At 42.7% G+C, this 25834-nt stretch overlaps 1 protein-coding gene across 1 annotated transcript in view; it reads right to left on the bottom strand.

Moving 5' to 3' along the window:
* ZCCHC7 (zinc finger CCHC-type containing 7) overlaps window positions 1-17463 on the bottom strand; it is a 275216-nt gene extending 257753 nt beyond the window's left edge. Inside the window, exons 1-2 of the mRNA XM_073662523.1 lie at window positions 17313-17463; window positions 13521-14194 (exon numbers count right to left, since the gene is read on the bottom strand). Coding sequence (XP_073518624.1) covers window positions 13521-14181 — 661 coding nt within the window. The 5' untranslated portion in view covers window positions 14182-14194; window positions 17313-17463. The remainder of the gene's footprint in view (window positions 1-13520; window positions 14195-17312) is intronic.
* Window positions 17464-25834: the final 8371 nt, after the last annotated feature.

The raw sequence follows: 25834 nt of genomic DNA, 5'->3' as shown, positions 1-25834 counted from the left end.
CCACATTTATGAAAATAAAGCCTATTAATTGGTAAGCAAACTTAAAGAATTTGTTTTATATTCTCAGTTTTCTGCTTAACATGTTAACCGAGCGATTTTTAGTTTTAGTGCTTTTATCTTTCAAGCTCCTTTCTCCAAAAGCCATAACTTTTTAATTCCCCCGCCAATTTAGCCATATCAGGACTTGTCTTTTGTGGGATTAGTAGTACTTTCTGATTGACACCATTGATTTTAATCATACGGTTTACTGGAAAATAGGAAAAAAAAACTCCAAGTGAAGCGACATTGAGAAAAAAAAGAAAAATTGACAATTGTTTTTTGGGGTTTTGAATTTATTGGTGCATATTCTGCAATAAAAATTACCTGAAGATATGTTTCCAGGTCAGTACGATTGCAGGTTTTTTGTTTTTATTTAACCTCTTCACACCATGGCCATTTTTCATTTTCATTTTGTACTCCTCTACTTCCAAGAGCCATAACTTTTTAATTTTTCCATCAATATAGTCGTATGAGGGCTTGTTTTTTGCGGGGCAAGCTTTACTTTTTAATGACACCATTCATTTTATCACGTGATAACTGGTAAGTGGAAAAATGATACCAAGTGCGTTGAAATTGAAATAGCAAGAAAAAGTGCTATTTCAAGCACGGTGGCTCAGTGGTTAGCACTGCAGCCTTACAGCACTGGGGTCCTGGGTTCAAATCCCACCAAGGGCAACATCTGCAAGGAGTTTGTATGTTCTCCCCGTGTTTGTGTGGGTTTCCTCCGGGTTCTCCGGTCTTCTCCCACACACCTAAGACATACTGATAGGGAATTTAGATTGTGAGCCCCAATGGGGACAGTGCCGATAATGTCTGTAAATTGTCTGAATTGTAAAGCGCTGCGGAATATGTTGGCGCTATATAAATAAAAAGATTATTATTGTTTTGTTTTTTTTTCGTTTTTTTTTATTCACCATGTTCACTATATGGTAAAAATGACCTGCCAATATAATTCTCCAGGTCAGTATGACTATGCAGATACCAAATATGTATAGTTTTTGTATTTAATTGGTGTAAAAAGAAAAAAAAAACAACCAAAAAAACACTTTCTTGCGTGGTCATTTTCTGAGACCCGTAATGTTTTAATTTTTCAGGATGTGGGGCTCTGTGGGGACTTAATTTTGCGCCCTGAGCTGACGTTTTTACTGATACCATTTTGGGGTAAATGCTTTGTTCTGATTGCCTCTTATCGCATTTTATTGCAATGTTGTGGTGACAAAAAAAAAAAAAAAATGTTTTTCTCATTAAGCTGGTTTACCAATTGGATTAATTTACTTTATATTTTAATTTATGTCATTCTTTTTTTTTTTTTTTTTTTTTTTTTTTTTTTATGGTTTAATTTTTAACGGGGCATCATCACTGCTATGTATAGAGACAACAACAATATCTTACAGGCTGGTTTTCACAAGAGGATCATCATAACAGGCACAGGGGTCTTCAACAGAACCCCAGCTGTCATGACAACGCATTTTCGCCCCTGATCACGTCTCGAGCTCGCCGGAGGGAGCGTGGACCAAGCATCAGAGATTGACAGCAAGCTTTAATAGGTTAACAGCCTGCGGCAGAGCTCCGCTCCACCCGCGGCTGTTAGAGGCACATGACGACTGATTAAATCAGCCATCATGTGCGGGGAAAGATGCAGGCTCGGTGTGCGAGCCTGCATGAAAGTCAGGGAGCCGGCTTATGAGGTACCTGTACAACAAATGTGGTAAGGGGTTAAAGTTGTGAAAAAAAATTCAGAAATTCGTAAAAAGAAAATTTAGCATGAGTCTCCATTTTCAAAAACCCATAACATTTTTATTTTTTGGTTGATGGAGCTGTGTGAGAGCTTATTTTTTGTGTGCTCACCTGATGTTTTTATTGATACCATTTTGGGGTACATAAGATGCTTCTTCTTGTATTTTTTTCTGGAATTGCGGAAACCAAAATCCCGCAATTCTGGCTTTTGATTTTTTTTCTCTTTACAGTATTTATAGATTGGATTAATTAACTTTAGATTAACATAGATAGGAGTTTTTTTGATAAGTTGATACCAAATATGCGTATTTTTTTTTTTTTTATTATTTCAATATTGTTAAGTGGGAAAAAAGGGGTGATTCGTACACCTTCATACACAGCATTGATAGCGAAAGGAAATGAGGCTGCTGAGCCGAGGGATACCTAATCACAAGAGCACCTGGCATAATTAGTAAATTATACTTACTTTTTTTAAAAGCACATTATGTACATAGATTTTTTTAACTGAATACCCCTTTTAATTTAGTTACATTCTTTGGTTTTCCTGAGGACTATACATACATGGTGTTTATACATTTGCAGTACCTAAATTCTATTTTTTTAGGTTGACTTCAGGACACTTAAGATAAAGCATGGTGTTATACATGATGCCAGTCAAAACAAATGTCCACATTTGCTTAAATAAGCCTTAAGGATGAATTTTATTTATTTCCACTGACGGAAATGTTCCTCTAAGCTATTTAATTCAGTGTGGATAAAAAAAATCCTTTCCAAGCATAAGCCATTTTAAGAACCTCCTTTGTATCAAAAGCTGATTGACATACTGAATACATCAAGCTTGATAGTCTGTGTTATCAAGGGAAAGAACAGGTTTAACAACGTTATCCCTGGTGAAAAAGTGGAATTACAATTTAAATGAAATTTCTAATTTATTGCTACCCAGGCAGTTTATATGAGCATCAACAAAAGGGTTAAACCCAAACTGAAAAAAAAAATGACAAAACAGCGGCATTTAGTAAAACTTATATTAATAATCTACGCCTCTTCTGGCACATCGCCCCAGTGCCAATTTCCCTAATGAATTCTAGGTTGAGTGAAAGTGACGACATTTTGCACAGTAATTCCCGATGAGAAAGTCCTTGCCCTAAATTGTAACTTTGAACTGAAAAAAAAAATACAGCTTTAAAAGTCAAAAAGGTAAAGCTACTTTAGCCACTCACAGATAGTTTAGGAATAAAAGCATTAATTATTCCAGCCTTTAGAGGGGTTATCCAAGTTGTGCCTTAGCCTGCCAATTTTGGGCGACAAGACAGGTCATTCTTACTGGCAGCAAAACATGGCAGACTAAGATCTGATCACATGGACCAAGCGGCGGCACGATACGAACACCGATCGGTAAACTTTTACCAATCAGCGGTTGTTTAAATGCGTGTTTACACAGGCAGACCAAAGTAAATGATGCACACTGAGTGATCTATACTACATCACCCAGTGCACCTAGGCTGCCATGGTTCTCAGCAGTGCGAGTCCTGTTTACACAGGATGATGCACCCCGAGAAAGATGATCGATTGTGCTGAGCAAAAGATCATTTCACCCAATGAATGAGCGTTTTCTTCATTCATCGGGCAATTGTCAGCCTGTTAACACTGCAAGAAAATTGTGAAACGAGCGTTTCTAAAAATGCAATCATCTTGCGATGTAAATGCAGCTTTAGATTTACAGTAGATTTCCACTATTTGCCATAATAAGAATAAAATAAACAGGTACTCACCATCCGTATCAAATGTTGTGTCTTCACTGCTGTTCCAGTGCCATGTTGACGGTGCTGCAGCCAATCACTAAGCTCAGCGGTACTTGATGTTTACATCAGCAAAGCTACTGAGCTTAGGGATTGGCTGCAGCGCCGATTATGTGATGTCACCACTGCATCCTGTATAGAATTACGGTAGCAGTGCCGGAGACACAGCACTGGACAAGGATGGGGAGCACTAGGTGGCTTTATTATTTTTATCATGGCCAGGAAGAATTTGTTAATAAAAGATGAAAGGGAAAAACCCCAACTTCTTCATGTACAAGGACACACAGTGCAGTGGAGTCAGTGGCAATAAAATGAATAAGACATATGTGGAGCACATCAACAGATTTCACCTAAGAGCTGTAGAAATTAATTGATCTATGCCAGAAGAGGTTTTGCAGAGACGGATGCAAATTGACAGGGTGATTCAGGTTTAGTAAACAAGCAATGATGAGAGTAGTAGGGACCACCAAACAATTCATGTACTGAAGCTTTTTAGAACACTTGCTAAGGGTATGTGCACACAACGGCTTTTTCTGGTGGGTCAGCTCACGAACTCGCCTGAAAAAGCACTAAAAGATCAATAGAATGGACATATGCACTGCACACATATGTTCAGTCTTTCTGAGCTTCTTTGAACTGATTCAGGCTTGCAAAGAGATTAAAAAAGTGACCTGACCAATCTTCTGGCGGCTTTCACTTGGAAGATGTTCAATATTTATAGATACAAAAAGAAAAAAAAATTAAAAACAAAAAAAAGTCAGAACACACAGATTCTTCTGCTTGAAAAACTGAACCGTTAACGTCCATGTCTAAGGCTATGTTCCCACAATGAGTATTTGGTGAGTATTTGATGGTGTGGAATTTCTGCACCTATTATCTAAATGAGGTTACCTGCTGTTTATTTCATTTTTGAGTGCGTTTTGTCCACAAGCTCTCCTCACCCCCCCCCGCTTACCGCATAGATGTCCAGAAGATTTATAAGGACTCTATTTTTTTTTAAAAAGGAATGGTGGGTGGCGGCGCTTTCTTCTTCATGCCTAAGACTGTTTGGGGATCCTGTTGAGCAAAAGCACCGCGATCATTCCTATTGCCACACAAGCTCATAGTAGGGACATTTAAACACCTTATTGTCGGCTTGTTGGAGCCGCAGTTCTTATTTTGTATTGACGGGTCAGTTTATGTTGAGTAAAAAAGAAGCACAGTGGGCATGACATTTCTATAAATCCCATCCACTTTGTTGGAAATAGCAGCGAAAATACTCACAGCCTAAAAGATGTTTTGTGCACATACCCTAAAAAAGACGTGAAACATTAACCAGGTTAGGGTGAAATTCAGGTGTAAAATTCGACACTGCTCAGAAGCTGCAAACTTCAGCTCATTTTAACAATGGCCTTCTAGGACAAAATAGTGGCTTAGGCTGTGTGCCCACGTAGCATTTTTCAAGCGTTTTTGATGCGGAATTTCCGCAGCGTAAACGCTTGAAAAACGCTTGGTAACACGCACCCCATGGTCCCCAATGGGATTCCGCAAGTTCTATGCACATGCTGCGGATTTTTCCGCAGCGTTTATGCTGCGTTCAAAAATCCGCAGCATGTCATTTAATTTTGCGTTTCCGCAAGCAGAATTGCCTTTGTTCAATGCATAAAAAACGCAAGGCAATTCCGCATGTGGAAAACGCGTGATAAACGCGCGATAAACGCGTGCGGAATTCCGCATGCGTTTTTCCGGGAGAGGACTTGCATTTATGCAGCAGAAATTTTCTGCTTCATAAATGCAACGTGGGCACATAGCCTAATTCATCAAGGTGCTGTATCTACTACTGAATTCATATGACCAATGCAATGTGATAACACAAACAAGAACAAAGGCAGTGTTTTGGGGGTTTTTGTGAAAAAAAAAAGAATGAATGAATGAGTTTGGTTTTCCAAAGTGTTCCCAGTTATAGACAAACCAGAATGGATCGGTAATATATAGGAACAAAAGGCAGTGTGCATGGATAGGGATTTATGAAGGGGAGGTTTCTTCACGGAGGTGGAGGAAACCGTTAGAAGTAGAAACCAATTCAAGTGAAGGTACTTATTTGTATCCTGTATAATGAGGCATTCTGGGGGTTTTACAGACTTGTGGGTCTGGTACAAAGGGAGTCAAATTGTTGGTTAAAAAGTTTCACCCAATATCGTTTCTAATGTCGCTTTAAACTGCATTATGAGCAATTTACAGTTTAGGGTACCATCAAAATATACCTACCTGATAATCTGTATTATGTAAGTGAGAGATGGGCATGTTAAAACACCCCTCTTCTCTCAATAAGGGGTAATGCATGCCAAAAGGGTTTACATTGCAATGAGCTATTATAATATACACTGTTGTATTGTCAGGAGAGACCATATTAAAAGCAGATGCAGTTGTACAAAGACTCCAGAATAAGGAACAACAGGAACTATATCCACATATCAGGGAATATAACAGGTAACACCATCATCCAAAAGTAATGTTGCATAATGTCAATGTATAAATATATAGAGAAATAGATATACCGGTATATCTATTTATCCATCTATTCAGTGTAAGACTACAAAAATACAGTCATTAACATTGTATGAAAAGTAATGATTTATCACTTTATACCAGACACATCTATAGTAGCCCCTGAAATTAGTGGGGAACTAATGCAACAAAAGCACAAACCCTAACTGGCATTTAATGAAAATAAGGAAGGCGTCTCAAACGGGCATGGTTCAGCCAATTATATGTGAAAAATCTATTGATAAGACATTATAATAAACAATGCAAATTACGGATATTCGGATAGAAAACAAAGCAGCGTTAAGGACCCGCTTAAGCATATTATTGCAGCATTTTCCAGCGCATGGCCTGGATGACTGCTCAGCCAAGTAACGGGACACAAACAAATATTGGTCTATAATAGCTGAAATCCTCTTATACCATGCAGACAGATTTATTAAAGTATGATTTCCTGCAGTTCAAAGGGTACTTTCAATATGATTAATATGGCTAGACATTCATTATTCATTGCTATACCTAGCTTAATAGAAATTGAACCAGCAGTGAATTTTATGGATACCAATGGAAGCTCTCCAAATAGAACTGCTTTGCTGGGAGTTTCTATTAACCTAGAATTGCTTTTAACCCTTAAACTTTGAAAATCAGTTAGACGCCATGTCTATATTTCCATCACCTTCACATCAATCATCAGATGCAGCAAGCTGGAAAAAGGTATCACACAAGTTATGAAAGCACAAGTATTCTAGGAGGCGTGGGTGCAGGAAAATATATATATCCAGATATAAAAAATACAACGCTCCCTTTATCCTCAGACCACATGAATTAAAAGCTTGACAGCCTTCCACAAAGATCAAACCTTACCAGATCTAAAATAAAGGAGGGCACTAGGACTGAAGGTGGGGCTAGGAACATCCCTGTATGTAGCCATGAAGTTGTATGCAGATTTGTATTTACTGACCTACCAGTAACAATGAGAGTTTATGCCAAAAAGAATACGTTATGGGGAGCCCATGATATCTGGACTTCAGCTTACCTTCACGGGAGGGATGTCTAGAATGAGGACTATTTGGGCAGGCTAAAACTAACTGACAACATTAGTAGTTCTTGGTCACTGCACTCAAAGCCAAGTGCGTGTCTGGTTGTCTCAGGGGGTGGATTGGAATTAGTGCTCCCAGACGTAACCAGGATTTCAACTAAAGACTAAAAGAAAAGGAACAAAAAAGACATCTGGTAATCACAGCATTTGCGTTACTTGGAGTTAAATGGAATCTCTGGGGTGGGAGAGGGACCAAAAATGTCCTGACATGCTGCAGCTCTAACTTCTGGAAGCATTACACATGTGATGTGTGTGAGAGGTGTCAGAAAAATGTAACTGAATAATGTAAGGACATAAAGGCAATTTGGTCATACATAAGACCCATTTCTTTTTTTGACGTTCACGTCAATCTGGAAAATGTTCCCGTTATAAACATTCAACGTCTCCACTGCACCAGGTACCCGCAATATGTCATGATTGAAGGATAACCCGTAGAGAGAACACCACTGGCTATTTTAGATGCACTATAAAATAAAGTAGCATATTACTGACCAAAAGTATTATCAGGTAAACAGCAGTTTATATGGTACCAGAGAAACAGAAGGCATATGTAAGCATCAGTTTTCCCATTTTAATGGGTAGTCGAAGAGGCCACAGGGCATTACATGTTTCTTTGGTACTGCTCACTTAGTGGACACAGTGATTGACGGACCAAGGTCAAGAAGAATTCTTATGAATCTTTTAGTCTTGAACAATGCAAAGTTCACCTGCACTTCAGTGCGAGTTCAGGGTTTATAGGAAACCTCTAAATCCTGGTTCGCATCCATAGTGTCAGCATTGAAGGGCTTTTATAGTAGGGTTCTTAAGGGACATTAGCACTGCAAGAGAATTGTGTAGCGAGCATTCTTAAACACATTTTATCTTGCTGTGTAAACAGGCTGACGATAACCCGATGAAGGAGCAAATCGCTCATTCATCTGATGAAATGATCTTTTGCGCAGCGCAAAAGTTCATAGTTCTCAGCGGTGCATTGTCCTGTGCAAACAGGACTCGCTGTGCTGAGAAACATGGCAGCCTATACACATCAATCCAGCTAACATAGATCACTCAGTGCACATTGTTTGCTTTGGTCTGCCTGGGCAAACAAGCAGTCAAACGACCACGGATTGGTAAAAATTTACCAATTGGCAGTCGTATTATGTCGCCGGTTTAGAATAAGTCTTTTTACGGCATTTTTTTGAGCGGCTCCACTCCTAGAAAATGTCGGAAAAGCATTCACAAAAATCTTCGTAGTCTGTATGTTCAGGCTATAGAACGTCTTTTAAATGCTTCAGGTTTCGAAAACGCCTGGTTGGAGAAAACAGAATGGATGTTTCTTCTTTGAGGTGGATCCTGATGGAAAATGCTCCAAACTAGGCTGCAAAAACCATTTAGACCAAAAAAAAAACTGCCAAAACATTTGAAAAATTCTTTAACCCTCTGCAGGAAAAGCTTAAGAAAATGCAAAACTCCTCCAAAAGCTCCCCAGGGAAGAAACAGGTTCCACTGGAAAACTAGTAGTTTTGACAGCCGCAAAAAAAGAAAAAAAACTCAGTGTGAACATGAGTTACACAATTTGCTCATTAATAATTAACCCAGTTTCCACCGAGGAATACATCAAGCTGACACATAAAGTGGTTAAGGAAACAACGTCTAAAAGCTGGGAAGGTGCAGAAATCACTGTACTGTAGGAGCATGACAAAATATTAGGACGATGAATTATTATCCTATGAGACAGAGATATGTCATTCCACCACACAAGTGAAATCCCCCTCGGTGTCTCTGAACACTGACCAATGGTTAAAGGGGACCTTATCTTACGAATACATAGAGTGAGTAACAGTTATATACACTAGATTCCTATTGGGCAGCGTTTTCCAAGAATATAAATAACAGAAGTTTTCGTAGCCAGGGACATGTATAGATCTAAGTACAGTTTTGTCCCTAATGTAAGCTACATATATAACAATACATGCAGATGTTTTCCCCAAGAAACCAGCCCTCTTGATAATGACCACAGCCATTCAGGGGACTTCTGCTGCTGCTGTGCCTATTACGGTGCTTCAGAAGGCCATTACCTCACTATGATCAGCGAAAACCTGTTGTACGACCTATAAACAATAGTTAATAAAAAAAAAAGTATTGTTTCTAAACATCTTTGCTATGTGAGTGTACTGATTTTTTTTATGGCATAAATTTGTCTTGTCCAACTAAATATATTAAATTACACAAAATATAAAAAGGAAATGTGCATATTTCCCTAAATAAAAATGTATGAATTAAAATATATTGATCCTACCCGGGTACCAGATTAATGCCCAATCTGGGTCCACAAAAACAAGTATAATACTAGTCCAAAATATAAATAATAAAGAAAAAATTAGCCCTAGAATGAGGCATTACAGAAGGTGTTAAATGTATAAATGGCGGCATTGTAAACTCTTAACACACATAAATCACGAGAGTACACAAGGGGCTGGTGCGAAAAAGCACATAAACCCAAGATACACAGGCAGATAACAAAGGCACATCTGAAACCATAGGAAAACTATAAACATAATTATCTTTATTAATCCATTCCAGCTTTAGGACATTCATAAACGTCCTGGGCAGGGGGCTGAAAGAGTGGAGGGGGCTAAGAAGCTGACCCACTGCATACAGGTAGATGCAAGCAAAAGAACATAGATGGCATCTGTATCTAACAGCAGGAGCTGAGCTGTTAACCATTTAGATGCCTCTGTCCATTTCTAGTAGGCATTTAAAAGGAATCTGTCAGCAGGTTCTTGCTCCCTCTTCTGAAAGCAGCATAATGTAGGCAAAGAGAAGCTGAATCCAGCGATCACTTTGTTTACTGGGTGCAGCCGTTCTCAAACAATCAAGAGTTTTTACATTTCGAATGAAGCAGAGCTGAGAAAGCTAACCCCACCCACACCAGGTTCTGTATATACAATTTCCATAGACAGCGAGGTGCTTAGTTGCTGGACTAGTCTGGAAATGTAAATCTCTTAGGGTATGTGCAGACTATCCGGAGCTGGCTGCGGCCCCGAGGCTGTGGAGAAGCCGCCTCCGGCTTCTGCTCATTATGCAAATGAGCGTCTGCCTCTTTTTTTTTCCTCACATGCAGACTTTCCCCATAGAGATTAGGTCTATGGGGAAAGCCCGCATGCGGACCCGCGGGAGAAATTGACATGCTGCGGTCTGGAAAGACGCGCCGCATGTGATCCGCAGACATATAGTGGACATGGAATTTGTATAAATCCCATCCACTATGCTGTAACATCTGGCCGCTGCGGGTTGCACTCAGTGCACTTGCGCTGCGTCCAATCCGCAGTGAACACTGATCGTGTGCATGTACCCTTAGGGATAAATCCTTCACAGTTAGTAAACAACAGCACGCACTTTAACAAGTGACACATCCCTGAATTTTGTATTTCATCCTCTATCTCCTGCTGTATTCAGATTACATAGCAAAAACCAGCTCACAGATTCCCTTTAAATATCACAGTTGCAGTTGCTCATGCGCACTTAATCTCATCTGTCCCCCACAATCCCAAGGAACAGATGAGTTAGCATGAGAGAGATAGGCCTGCTGGCTGCCATCTTGGTAATTCTGTATTCAACATGTGGGTGGACTGAGATTTTGACTATTGACTGCAATACTGTGTTACTACAGTATGTAGTATCACAGGTTCAAGTTTCCCAAGGGGACTAAAAAATATTTAAAAAAAAAAAAGCTTTAAAAGGCACTCAAAAAAAACCAAACTTTAATTGGTAAATACAGCAAAGAGAAAAAATAATTAAAATAGTAGAATTGCGGGTTTTTTTTTTGTCATTTCACCTCTCTAAAGAAATGCAATAAAAAGCGATCAAAACGTTGTATGTACCCCACAATGGTATCAATAAAACGGTCAGCTTACTACACAAAAAAACAAGCTATCACACAGCTCCATAGGCGTAAAAATAAAAAAATGTTACAGATCTCAGAAAATGGCGACACAAAGAAAGAAAATAAATTAAACAAAATTTAAGAGAAAAAAAAACAATGCTAGTTTAAAATTGCATACTGCGTAATCGCACTAACCTAAAGAATCATGTATTCAAGTCATTTTACTGCACAATGAATGCAGAAAACCAAAAAAACAATGGCAGAATTGCATATTTTTCATCCCACTTGGAATGTTCTTCCAATTTTTAATGTATTATATAGTAAATTGAATGGTGTCATTCAAAACTACAACTTGTTCCAAAAAAAGAAGCCTTCGGGTATGTGCCCATGATGCAGAAATTTCTTAAGCGTTTTTTCCTCTCCGTGGCAGAAAAAACGCATGCAGATTTTACATGCATTTCAAGTGGTTTTCCAAGCGATTTTGAGCATCACTCAAATGCATTTGGAAAAGGGATTGACAATACAAGTTGGTCACACAATATAAATCCATGCAACTTATATTGTGTGACCAACTTATGAGGAGAGTTCTGCTTTCAAACAGTGTATCTATGCTAAAAAAAAGAATTAAAAAGTAAAAAGAAAAAAAAAACCTTATACTGACCTCTCCGGCGGCCCCATGTCTCCTCCCGGCGGTGATCCTCTCTCCTCGGCGGGCCGCGGTGTACTGGCAGGACCTGCGCTGACGTTAGCGGTCAGCTGATGGTCGCATGACCATCAGCTGATTAAATTACGTCACCACAGGTCCTGCCAGTACACCGCGGGCCGCCGGGAAGAGAGGATCGCCGCCGGGAGGAGACATAGGGCCGCCGGAGATGTGAGTATGAATATTTTTTTTTATTTTTTAACTTGCAGGTACGATGGTACCCGGGTCGGATGAGAGTCTCCTCTTCTCCAGACCCGGGTACCATCTGCGCATTGAACCGCATAAAATCCGCATGTATCAATCTATACATGCGGATTTTATGCGGTTCAATGCAAGTCAATTGTGCTGCGGATTTTTCCGCAATGATACATCCCAGACCTCTTAACAAGCGATTTTAATGCGTTTCCGCGGCGGAAATGGCGCCACAGAAACGCATTAAATCCGCATCGTGAGCATACGGCCCTTCATATGGCTACATTAACTCTTGGATGACTGTCAAGAAAAAACGGAAATGGAAATACGAAAAATTCTCTTGTCACAAAAACAAACCCACTACAAACAAAACCAGACATTATTTTAAAATCCTTAAACACGCACCACAAAGTGTGCAGAAACTCACAGCTGTGACTTATAATAAAGTCAACATGGGCAGTAATAATATAAATGGAGAAATAACCCGTACAATAAAATTTATTTAGGCCTATCACAACCCACAGATTGAAAAATACACCACAGTTTGCCCTGGAAGTCTGTGTCAGCTCTGCAAATAATGCCTGCTCTGTTCAGAAGTAAGGACAGCTGTATGCTGTGTTTGGCTGCAGTGGTCAGGGGCATAGAAAAGCAAGTCAGAGAAACATCCGATGATATGCCATTCTTGTCACATGACTATTACAACCAATCATAGGCTGCAGCTGTCCTCTGACTTCCGAATGGAGCAGGCACTGCTTTAAGAGCCAGGTGCAGACATTCAGAGAGGCCTACACTGGATGGTAAGTTTGCCTCCATTTTTATATTACCCACATCCATTGCTTACATTTTTTCCTTACATAACAGTCAACCCTTTTAACTGCTCTGTCTCATAGATAGAAGTTAGACTTGACAGAAGTCAGAGCAAGGACACCCACCTTTTCATTAAGGATGTTCATACCTAAAAGATCATTTAGAATAGACTACATATGATACACCTGGACAGGGATCAGAATGATTTTCTATGAAGTAAATAGTAGCCACTGCAGATATCAGTTCGTATATGCTCATATGATAATGGATTAAATAGTGGAATGGAACCATTTAATCAGTAGTGGCTGAAATAAATAATAAAAAAAAAAAAACTTATGTCTTTCAACACAAAAAATTTTAGCAACATGGATAAATTATGAAGAATTGTAAAGAGGTAAGCTTATAAATATGTAATATAGCTGAAAGGCAAAGTCCTACCTCAAGAGCTTTACAATTCAGCATAGGTAACCCATGACCCCTGAATTAGGTCTTTAAATCCCCCCCCAAAAAGATACAGCTTCTCCATTGTTCCCAAAGACTACATTTCAGACAGTGATGTGGCCATCTCTTTTCTCTTATATCCTGTTAGTACCAGTCATGCTACTTTGGTCACTCCAACATGTGATGGAGCTCAGAAGATGCATAGCAATGAATGGGAAATGGATATTGCATATATACCTGTATTTTCAGGTAATATTAACAATTATTGCTATTTTTATGAACAGAAATCTGAGCCATGCGAGAAAGTTTACAAACCTTCACTGGGCGCATATCTTTGGCCTTCAACATTCAGTTGAATGCTAGCGTCTCCCTCCTCTCTGGCTCTTCCCAACAACATCCAATTCTCCACATCACTGAGATCGCTATCAGATGATAGAACCACTTCTTCTATGACCTCCTTATCTTCTTCCTCTGAACTTCCTCTTATGACAAAAACTTCCTGGACAATTCCACCTTTGTAACTCTTGCCAGAGCTTGGAGACTTTGCCCCTGGAATTTTAGACAACTTTTTCTCCCTAAGTGGGGCTTTAGGAGTTGACTCATTCTTTGGATGTTGTGCTGCTGACAATAGTTTACTCTTAGTCTTGGAACTGTATATACTGTCCTCTTCTAAACTCTCTGAAAGAATAAGAACCGCAGAAGAGTCTGAAGCCCTTACATCATCACTGTCTGAGATTATAATCACAGCTTTCTTTTCATTGGAGTTGATCTTAAAGCTGGTCACCTTCTCTGGGACATCATCCTCTTTCCTCTCATCATCTAGTTCATCAATGTTGTCCTCATTTAGATTTTGGGAATAGTGCACCTGGCTATAAAGGTAAGCCTCCACCTCGCTGTCTATACTCTCATCACTGGAAGACTCTTCACGGTACAGTTCGTCTTCAAAAGCAGCTAGGTCATCCTCATCATTAAACATGGTGTAGAAGGTCCTGTAGAGGGTTCAAAAACACAAAAGTAAGCCAAATGATGGACATTATTGGGCTATGAGGCAATTGTCCACGTACACACTTCCACTCGATCTAACATCATGCATAGATGAAAGTCCGTGTGTGCTGGCAGTGGCATAGCTTAACCCCTTCGCAACCCTGGGATTTTCCGTTTTTGCATTTTTGTTTTTTGCTCCCCTTGTTCCCAGAGTCATAGCGTTTTTATTTTTTGGTCAATATGGCCGTGTGAGGGCTTATTTTTTGCGGGACGAGTTGTACTTTTCAACGCCATGACTAGTTTTACCATATTGTGAACGGGAAAAGGGGAAAAAAATTCCAAGTGCGGTGAAATTGCAAAAAAGTGCAATTCCACAGATTTTTTTTTTTTTTTTTTTACCACGTTCACTGAATGCTAACATTGACCTGTCATTATTATTCTCCAGGTCATTATGAGTTCGCAGACGCCAAACATGTATAAGTTCTTTTTTATTTAAGTGGTGAAAAAAAATTCCAAAGTTTGGTAAAAAAAAAAAAAAAAAAATTTCTAAGACCTGTAGCGTCTCCATTTTTCGGGATCTTGGGCTGGGTGAGGGCTTATTTTTTGCGTGCCGGGCTGAAGTTTTTATTGATACCATTTTGGGGTAGATCTGATGTTTTGATCGCCCGTTATTACATTTTATTGCAATGTTGCGGCGACCAAAAAACGTAATTCTGGCGTTTAGAATTTTTTTCTCGTTACCCCGTTTACCGATCGGATTATTTCTTTTTTTATATTGATAGATCAGGTGATTCTGAACGCGGCAATACCAAATATGTGTATGTAGGTTTTTTTTTTATTATTTTATTTTGAATGGGGCGAAAGGGGGGTGATTTAAACTTTTATATTTTTAATTTTTTTTATATTTTTAAAAACATTTTTTTTTTTCCACTTTTTGCTTGCTTCTATAGTCTCCATAGGAGACTAGAAGCAGCACTTGTCTGATCGCCTCTGCTACATACAGATCAGCAGATCACCTGTATGTAGCAGAAATGGTCCTGTGCTATGAGCGCCGACCACTAGGTGGCGCTCATAGCGACCAGCTCATGACAACCGCAGGCGTCTGCTGCAGACCCAGGGTTGTCATGACCACCCATCGGTGACCCGCAATCACGTGACGGGGTCACCGATGGGCGGGGTAAGTGACGGCGCTGTTAAATGCCGCTGTCAGGGATTGAGAGATTGACAGCGGCATTTAACATGTTAACAGCCCCGGGTGGATCGCGATTCCACCAGCGGCTGTTGCAGGCACATGTCAGCTGTAATAATCAGCTGACATGTGCCCGGTTCAGTGCGGGCTCAGCGCCGGAGCCCTCACTGAACCGGGGGATTACAGCCTGTGCGTACTAATATGGCGCAGGTTGTAAAGGGGTTAAAGGGAATCTATCAGTAGGATCGACCCTCCTAACCTGTTGATATGCGCAAGCAGGTCATAGGAAGTTGAATACAATGATACCTTGATATCTGCAATCCGATATTGTATTCCAGAGAAATTCCCTGTTTTTCTTATATGCAAATGAGCTGTTAAGATCTATGGGCTGGACATAGATCTTCCCGAGAATCTACCTCCAGCTTTTATTTTAAATGAAAGTGGGTGTTACCAGTGCGAGATATGTAGATCAGGAAAGAAGACGGTCAGTAATTATATGTCTCACACTGGTAACCGAGAGCCCAGCCCACGGATCTTAACAGCTCATTTACATATTGAGAAAAAAGTGCATTACTCTAGATTAAAACATCAGATATAAAGGTATCACTTTATTTAGCTTTCTATGACCTACATGCCCACAAAGACGGCTCAGGAGGGTAAATCCTACTGACAGGGGCACTTTAAAGGTCATGGGCCCGAATGCAGAATAGCCAGCAGGGACCCTAAACATCATGGGTCTGTAATAGTAAAGGTCTTCTCATTTGGGCCCCATAGGTTTCAGGGCCGAGTGCAACTTTAACACCTGCACCTACACCTACTATACTTCCGCCCCTGTATGTTGGGTAGTAAAGTTGCTGAAGCAACCGTCCAGTGGATATGTACACGATACATGTTGGGCATTGGAGGCTGCATTGGCAACTGTACCCAGTACGCAATTGTTTCTCTTCACAGCCAGTCATGAGAGAGACTATGCCTGGTCAACCCCTTTAATATTAAAAAGTAATACTTGATTTTAATATGTGGATGTTTCTTTTTTTATAATACTCAAAAATATACCTTCTATAACTATATGCTTATAAATTTATTTTGCATATGGTTTTTATCAAGGATTTCTCTATTTGCACTGAAAAAAAAATCTGCGACATATTGGACGTTGTGGTTTTTCACCATGAGTGAATGGGATTTGTAAAACCTCTTTTACAATAGATCTGCTACATCCAAAGTGACAGTGTGGATAGTGCTGTCATGTAAATGGGCAAGCTAAAGGCTAAGGCCAGGGTGATGTCAGCGCCTTGGGGATGGCATTGACGCAGTCACCTTAGCCAAGCAGTCACATTTCTAATATAAGCTTTTATTGAGGGAGCCTGTAAAAACAGAAAAGACACAGGAAACACTACATGGGAAAAAAATACATTTTAAAGGGGTTTACCACTTTCAGAAATCCTGGTCTCCGTGTGCAGTTTGTTATAAAATAACCAAACCATGCATTACTCGCCTTCCCTGAGTCTCCACCATTGCTCCAGCGTCTGTTATTGACTGCGGCGCTGATGTCACATTGAGAGCGCTGCAGCCAATCAGTGCTCTCAGCGATTGTGAGCGGAGTGCTCGGTCTACCCAGCAGGGACACTGAGCTCAGTTGATATGTGTCAGTGCTGCAATCATTGCTGGACCTGGGGACAGTGAGTACTGCGCAGTTTGTTTTTATAACAAACTGTGACAGGGGAAAAGGGACTTCTGATAGGGGACAAGTTAGTAATAAATAAAACAATGTGTGACATATACAAGAACACAGTGACAGCACAGAAAACACACAGCAGCCAGAACTGCCTCCAGTATGTCTACAGGAGGTCCACCACAGACAGCACATCACATGGCTTGTATATCCTGCTCTCTCTCCTCTCACAGCCGCCATATATATACCCCACAAATATTACCTGGAAGATGATAGCCTGAGCCCCTGCTGCACATGTATGCTGGTGTCACTAACCGGAAGTTCCGAGGAGAAACAAAATACATCCTGCTGCACGTGGGAACCGGTGTCACAGTCAGAAGGGCCCCCAGAAACAAGGCGCCTGGTCTCTAGTTCCGGAGAAGGGCAGCATAGACTTGTTGCACTGTGAGTGCGGTCACGTGACCGTGCAGCGTCCTGCTGACAAGTTAGTAGGGAGAAGTGACCAGACTCAGGCTGCACAGGGAGAATGAGGAGCGTGCAGTGCCTGGAGGGAGGCTCTGTGCGACCACCTCTGTGCTCGGGAGGCTCTGTGTGAATAGTGCTGCTAGAACAGTCTGTGGAAGGGGTGTGAGATGAGGGTCCTGTGATGGGCGAGGGTCTATGGAAGGCTGTGTATGAGGGGGAACACTCAAATAACACATCCTAGATCTGAATGAATGAAATATTCTCATTGAATACTTTGTTCTGTACAAAGTTGAATGTGCTGACAACAAAATCACACAAAAATCATCAATGGAAATCAAATGTATTAACCAATGGAGGCCTGGATTTGGAGTCACCCCCAAAATCAAAGTGGAAAAACACACTACAGGCTGATCAAACTTTGATGAAATGTCCTTAAAACAAGTCAAAATGAGGCTCAGTATTGTGTGTGGCCTTTGTGTACCTGTATGACCTCCCTACAACGCCTGGGCACGCTCCTGATGAGGTTGCGGATGGTCTCCTGTGGGATCTCCTCCCAGACCTGGACTAAACCATCCGCCAACTCCTGGACAGTCTGTGGTGCAACGTGACATTGGTGGATGGGGCGAGACATGATGTCCCAGATGTGATCAATCGGATTCAGGTCTGGGGAACGGGCGGGCCAGTCCATAACTTCAATGCCTTCATCTTGCAGGAACTGCTGACACACTCCAGCCACATGAGGTCTGGCATTGTCCTGCATTAGGAGGAACCCAGGGCCAACCGCACCAGCATATGGTCTCACAAGGGGTCTGAGGATCTCACCTCGGTACCTAATGGCAGTCAGGCTATCTCTGGCGAGCACATGGAGGGATGTGCGGCCCTCCAAAGAAATGCCACCCCACACCATTACTGACCCACTGCCAAACTGGTCATGCTGAAGGATATTGCAGGCAGCAGATCGCTCTCCACGGCGTCTCCAGACTCTGTCACGTCTGTCACATGTGCTCAGTGTGAACCTGCTTTCATCTGTGAAGAGCACAGGGCGCCAGTGGCGACTTTGCCAATCCTGGTGTTCTGTGGCAAATGCCAAGCGTCCTGCACTGTGTTAGGCTGTGAGCACAACCCCCATCTGTGGATGTCGGGCCATCATACCACCCTCATGGAGTCGGTTTCTAACCGTTTGTGTAGACACATGCACATTCGTGGCCTGCTGGAGGTCATTTTGCAGGGCTCTGGTATTGCTCCTCCTGTTCCTCCTTGCACAAAGGCGGAGGTAGCGGTCCTGCTGCTGCGTTGTTGCCCTCCTACGGCCCCCTCCACGTCTCCTGGTGTACTGGCCTGTCTCCTGGTAACGCCTCCAGCCTCTGGACACTACGCTGACAGACACAGCTAACCTTCTTGCCACAGCTCGCATTGATGTACCATCCTGGATGAGCTGCACTACCTGAGCAACTTCTGTGGGTTGTAGAGTCTTTCTCATGCTACCATGAGTGTGAAAGCACAACCAACATTCAAAGTGAGCAAAACATCAGCCAGAAAGCATTGGTACTGAGATGTGGTATGTGGTCCCCACCTGCAGAAACACTCCTTTTATTGAGTGTGTCTTGATAATTGCCAATAATTTCCATCTATTGTCTATTCCATTTGCACAACAGCATGTGAAATTGATTGTCAATCAGTGTTGCTTCCTAAGTGGACAGTTTGATTTCACAGAAGTTTGATTTACTTGGAGTTATATTCTGTTGTTTAAGTGTTCCCTTTATTTTTTTGAGTAGTGTATTATATGTGCATGTGGGGATTCTGCATAAGATTATACAGGGCTGTGCAAAAGATTTAGACAGGTGGAAGTGTTAGGCCACGGCATCACTATCAGTATTTTTTCCTCAGCAGTGGGTGATAAATACAGAATTGGTGACTTGTTTCTATTATACCTTTTCGCTGATTGTTCTTCACCTGGTTTTGGCTCCCACTCCTGAGAAAAAAAACTGACCAAATACTGATAGTGAGGCCATGGCCTAAGATGGGTTGTTCACTACTCAAATAACTGTTCTCAATTACTGTTTCTCCCTTATAAAATAAAAACACCTATACTTCCCTCTGGTGCCGACGCCATTCCATCGGTGTCAGCATTGACTCTGCAGGGGCTCGTGTGACACTGCTAAGTCACAAGATCCCTGCGGCCAATCAGTGCTGGCGTCACTGTCCTTTTTTCTTCCAACAAATCAGACATTGGGAGGAAATGAGAGAGCAGCCACAGCGCTGACTTCCTCCAGATGTCCGTTACGTTCAAAGAAGGGGGACAGTGAAGCGGCCGCTGATGATGTGAAAGGATCACGTGACTTAAAGGGAGCCTGTCACCAGGAAAAACGCTGTTAGCCTGAAAATATGCGGTTAATCCACAGGTTAACAGCGTTATTATGCTGCCCAGCGCCTGAACGCAGCCAAATGCAGCAGGGAGAAAATTAACTTTATTCTCCCTGCCAGCATTCAGTTTCAGTCATGGGGTCAGGGGCGGCGCGGATTCAGTCATCACTCTGAGAATACAGAGCAGCCGCTGTAACTGCGTCCCCAGCCCTGTCTGACAGCCGGCCGCAGTTTAGAGCCAGTGTCAGTCGGGGGCGCGGTTACAGCAGACGCTCTGTATTCTCTTAGCGATGACTGAACTGGCACCGCCCTCGCCCCCGTGACTGAAACCGAATGTTGGCAGGGAGAATAAAGTTCATTTTCTCCCCGCTGCATTTGGCTACTTGCAGGCGCCGGGCAGCATAATAATGCTGCTAACCCGCAGATTAACCGCATATCTGCAGGCTAACAGCGTGACAGGTTCCCTTTAACAGTGTCACACGAACCCTGGGAGAGCCAGTGCTAAAAGTGGAGGTGAGTATAAATGTTATTATTTTACTTGGTGGCAAGATAGGGACTGAGAAGGGGTTTTCCCGAGTAGTCAACCCCTTTAATACCCCTTAATTTTTTATCAATTAGCAAACTACACAGTGAATGAACAAAAGAGAAATTGAATCAGTATTTGGTGTGATCTCCCTTTGAGGCTGAGTCATCAAAGTGTTCATGCCAGTTTTCTGGTGTAAAACACTTTGAAAAGTCACATAATATTTGCACAATGCAAAGTTGGGCAAAACTTTTGCGACTTTTGTTTTTTTCATACCACCATGGATGGGATGTGGCAGCGCACGCAAACTTCATCATAAGTCAGTCTACTTTGGTGGTGTAACTTAAACAAGAAGTGATACTCCAGTCCCCAACTGTAGTAGCATCTTTGGTAAGGCGCACACCACTGAGGAGCTGCACAAAACTCATTAAAGCACCACCCCAGTGTTTTATTATTTTACTGCTGGAGTGGTGCAACTAATCTACAGTGAAGGAAATAATTATTTGATCCCTTGCTGTTTTTGTAAGTTTGCCCACTGACAAAGACATGAACAGTCTATATTTTTAAGGGTAGGGTAATTTTAACATTGAGAGATAGAATATCCAAAAAAATCAAGAAAATCGCATTGTATGAATTAGATAAATTTATTTGCATTTTGCAGTGAGAAATAAGTATTTGATCCCCTACAAACCATTATGCGTTCTGACTCCTACAGACCAGTTAGTCGCTCCTAATCAACTCGTTACCTGCATTAAAGACAGCTGTCTTACATAGTCACCTGTATAAAAGACTCCTGTCCACAGACTCAATTAATCAGTCAGAATCTAACCTCTACAACATGGGCAAGACCAAAGAGCTTTCTAAGGATGTCAGGGACAAGATCATAGACCTGCACAAAGCTGGAATGGGCTACAAAACCATAAGTAAGACGCTGGGTGAGAAGGAGACAACTGTTGGTGCAATAGTAAGAAAATGGAAGAAATACAAAATGACTGTCAATCGATATTGATCTGGGGCACCCTGCAAAATCTCACCTCGTGGGGTATCCTTAATCATGAGGAAGGTGAGAGATCAGCCTAAAACTACATGGGGGGAACTTGTTAATGATCTCAAGGAAGCTGGGACCACAGTCATAAAGAAAACCATTGGTAACACATTACGGCTTAAAGGTTTAAAATCCTGCAGTGCCCGCTAGGTCCCCCTGCTCAAGAAGGCACATGGGCAGGCCCGTCTGAAGTTTGCCAATGAACACCTGGATGATTCTGTGAGTTATTGGGAGAAGGTGCTGTGGTCAGATGAGACAAAAATTGAGCTCTTTGGCATTAACTCAACTCGCCGTGTTTGGAGGAAGAGAAATGCTGCCTATGACCCAAAGAACACCTTCCCCATTGTCAAGCATGGAGGTGGAAACATTATGTTTTGGGGGTGTTGATCTGCTAACGGCCCAGGACTACTTCACAGCATCAATGAGAAAATGGATGGAGCCATGTACCGTAAAATCCTGAGTGACAACCTCCTTCCCTAACATTAAAAATGGGTCGTGGCTGGGTCTTCCAGCAAGACAATGACCCAAAACATACAGCCAAGGCAACAAAGGAGTGGCTCAAAAAGAAGCACATTAATGTCATGGAGTGGCCTAGACAGTGTCCAGACCTTAATCCCATAGAAAACTTATGGAGGGAGTTGAAGCTCCGAGTTGCCAAGCGACAGCCTCAATATCTGAATGATTTAGAGATGATCTGGAAAGAGGAGTGGACCAAAATTCCTCCTGACATGTGTGCAAACCTCATCCTCAACTGCAAAAAACATCTGACTGCTGTGCTTGCCAACAAGGGTTTTGCCACCAAGTATTAAGTGTTGTTTGCCAGAGGAATCAAATACTTATTTCTCACTGCAAAATGCAAATAAATTTATCTAATTTATACAATGTGATTTTCTTGATTTTTTTGGATATTCTATCTCTCAATGTTAAAATTAACCTACCCTTAAAATTATAGACTCTTCATGTCTTTGTCAGGGGGCAAACTTACAAAAACAGCAAGGGAACAAATAATTATTTCCTTCCTGCACTTAGTCTCATACTCACCACTCGCCGTCTTCATCTTTTATTGCTGCTGCTGTGGTCGGTCTTCAGCAGGTTGTGAACTACCGGATCACTCCAGTGTTTGCTGGGCAGACCAGAAGTCACAACTCAATGTAAGTCTATGAGAGTCAGAACAAGGCCAGGACGAGGTTGTCATAGACTTACATGGAGATTTTGTAACCATTACCTCTGACTTACGGTCAGTCAGAAGTTGCGGCCACAAGATGGCAGCACGGGAACAGAGCGGTGCCAGGAAGAGCTAAAGACAGTGGCTGATAAGTATAAGTCTAGGGTCAGGGAACTTAGATTAGTAGCACCACTCCACCCTGTGATGTCAGAGAAGCCCCCAGCCAGCTCTGATTGGAGCGATCGATGATGACATCGATCGCTCCAATCAGAGTACCTGAACACAGGTGACGTGACTGGCTTGTGATCTGCCTGTGACCCCCTGTAGTGCATGCCCAGGCCCCAGCCATCTCTGATTGGTGCGATCGATGTTATTATCGATCGCTCCAATCAGAGTACGTGACTGGCCTGTGACCTGCCTGTCACCACCCTATCACCCCCCTGTGACCGCCCTGCAGATCCTCACACTTGGTGATGATTTCTACAGAGCGGTCACACTGATCTGCACTGTGCTGGGCCTTATAGTGCCACAGAATCTTCTGTGACACTACAAGACCTTTCTCCTACCTGCTCCAGTCGCTGCTGCTGCTCTGGTATCCTGCTGCAGTCTCCAGGGTCCTGGATCTCCTGCTCCGGCATCCTGCTGCGGTCTCCAGGGTCCTGGGTCTCCTGCTTCGGCGTCGTGCTGCAGTCTCATGGGAACTGGGTCTCCAGCTCCTTGTCCTGCTGCTGCGGATCCTGCTCCAGAACCTCTTCCAGAACCGGCTGCTGATCCTGCTGAAAGAAGAACAGAGAAGACTTTGGTAAGTCCATCTCTGTTCTCCCCTCATCCTCCCAATCCCCCTCTCCACTCCCCCTCATTTTACCCCCAATTCCCCTCCCCCCAGTTTTTTTTTTCGTGCGTCCTGCAGCGGCCGAGCGCTGACCAGTGACTACGTCACTGATCAACGTCCATGCTCTCTGTTTTTCAGGACTTTTTTTTGTCCCTGTTAATTCTCCCCCCCCCCCCCACCACCACTTTGCACCACCACTTTGCACCACCACTTTGCACCACCTCCGTGCATGCATCCAGCAGCCGCCGAGAGTTGATCGGTGACGCAAATCACCGATCAGCACTTGCGCTCGCTACTTTACCCTTTTTTTTTCAACTAACTTTTTTTCTTTTCTAGAGGGCAGTCGCGTTGTCCTATTGTTCGTCGTGCTGGGCCTTGCGGTGCCACAGAAGCCTGTGACACCACAATCGCCGCTCCTGCTTCAGAAGACATCGTACAGAAGACATCGTACAGAAGACATCGTACAGAAGACATCGTACAGAAGACATCGTACAGAAGACATCGTACAGAAGACATCGTACAGAAGACATCTGAAAGACGACATCTGAAAGACGACAACTTAAGTAGGATTTTTTGATCAGTCCTCATCCACCCCAATCCCCCTCTCTCCCCTCTCCTCCTTCCCCCCTTCCCATCCACCTTTCTCCCACCAAGTGCTGACCATTACTTGATCAGTACTTGATCTCTCGACTTTTATCCTTTTTTTTTTTTTCGTGCTTTCTGCAGTTGCTGAGTGCTGATTAGTGACCACGGATCACTGATCCGCACTCATGCTTGCTATTTTACACTCCCCCTACCTTTGCACCACATCCGCGCGCACACCCAGCAGCTGCCGAGAGTTGATTGGTGACATAGTTCACCGATCCGCACTCGTGCTCGCTTTACTTTTCCGACTCCTCGTTGTCCTCCTCTTCTTCTTCCTCCTCCTCCTCTTCCTCCTCAGGTGCTGCTGGACCGCCCCGTAGTCGTCGCAGGAGAGAAGATGATCTCGCGCCCCCCACTACTGACGCCCCTCGAAAATTATGAGCCACTGATTCCTGATTTCGTTGCGGAATCAGGAATCAAGTTTGACACCACCGGCCTCACAGAAATAGACTTTTTCAAAGTCTTTCTCTGAGGATTTTATAAACCTCATGGTGGGCCAAACTAATTTATATGCTCATCAATTTTTGGAACAAAACCCCTCTTCATCATTTTCTAACTGGTCTCCTGTAGACACAGAAGAAATGATGAAATTTTGGGGCCTGGTCCTTCATATGGGGTTCCTGAAGAAGCCAGAGGTTCGGCAATACTGGAGTGTTGACGTTTTGTATAACACTCCAGTGTTCCGAATGGTCATGATCCGGAGACGCTTTGAGGCCATCCACAAGTTCTTGCATTACAATGATAATGCAAGGTGTCCTGCATGTGATGACCCGAACTTTGATCGTCTTTTCAAAGTTCGGCCGGTCATCGAGCACTTCAACAACAAGTTTGCTGAAGTGTATGTGCCCCAAAGGGACATCTACGTGGATGAGTCCCTAGTTAATTTTAAGGGGCGGCTTGGATTCCGGCAGTACCTGCCCATTAAGAGGGCCAGGTACGGGATCAAGCTGTATAAACTTTGTGAGAGTACCTCAGGGTACACTCACAAGTTTAGAGTTTATGAAGGGAAGGACTCCCGGATTGAACCTCCTGAATGCCCCCCTGTTCTGGGAGTGAGTGGGAAAATTGTGTGGGACTTGGTGCACCCACTGCTGGATAAAGGTTATCACTTGTACGTGGATAACTTTTATACCAGTGTCCTTCTCTTCAAGTCCCTCTCTGCGCGACGTACCGCAGCCTGCGGTACTGTCCGCAAAAATCAGAGAGGCCTCCCAAAGACGCTAATTGGGCAGCTGCTCAGAAGGGGTGAGAGCAGAGCCCAATGTAGCGATCACCTGTTGGTGGTCAAGTACCAGGACAAGAGGGATGTCCTTCTCTTGACCACTATATATGGTGATGGCAGCACCCTCAGCACTGTACGAGGTTCCACTACACAGGTCGCCAAACCCGATTGTGTAGTGGGGTACAACAAGTATATGGGGGGAGATGATCTCTCTGATCAAGTCCTCCAGCCGTACAGTGCTTTGAGAAAGGCCAAGGTGTGGTACAAGAAGCTGGCCGTGCACATCGTACAGATGGCAATGCACAACGCTTTCCTCCTTTCACAATGTGCAGGCCAGACTTCTGCATCGTACCTTCACTTTCAGGAGACAGTTATCAAGGCCCTGATATTTGGCTGTAGTGACGGAGCGGGCCCTAGTACTTCTGGAACTGAAGGACCTCGAATTGTACCAGGCCAGCATTTCCTGGGGCAGATCCCTCACAGCGAAAAAAAAGGTAAGTCACAAAAGAAGTGCCAAGTGTGT

The sequence above is a fragment of the Phyllobates terribilis genome, unplaced genomic scaffold, assembly GCF_046119375.1.
Source record: "Phyllobates terribilis strain yellow unplaced genomic scaffold, ASM4611937v1 Scaffold_1__5_contigs__length_1240528914, whole genome shotgun sequence".
NCBI lineage: Eukaryota > Metazoa > Chordata > Amphibia > Anura > Dendrobatidae > Phyllobates > Phyllobates terribilis.
Note: the sequence above shows the minus strand (reverse complement) of the source record. Positions and strands in the feature narration are given on the sequence as shown.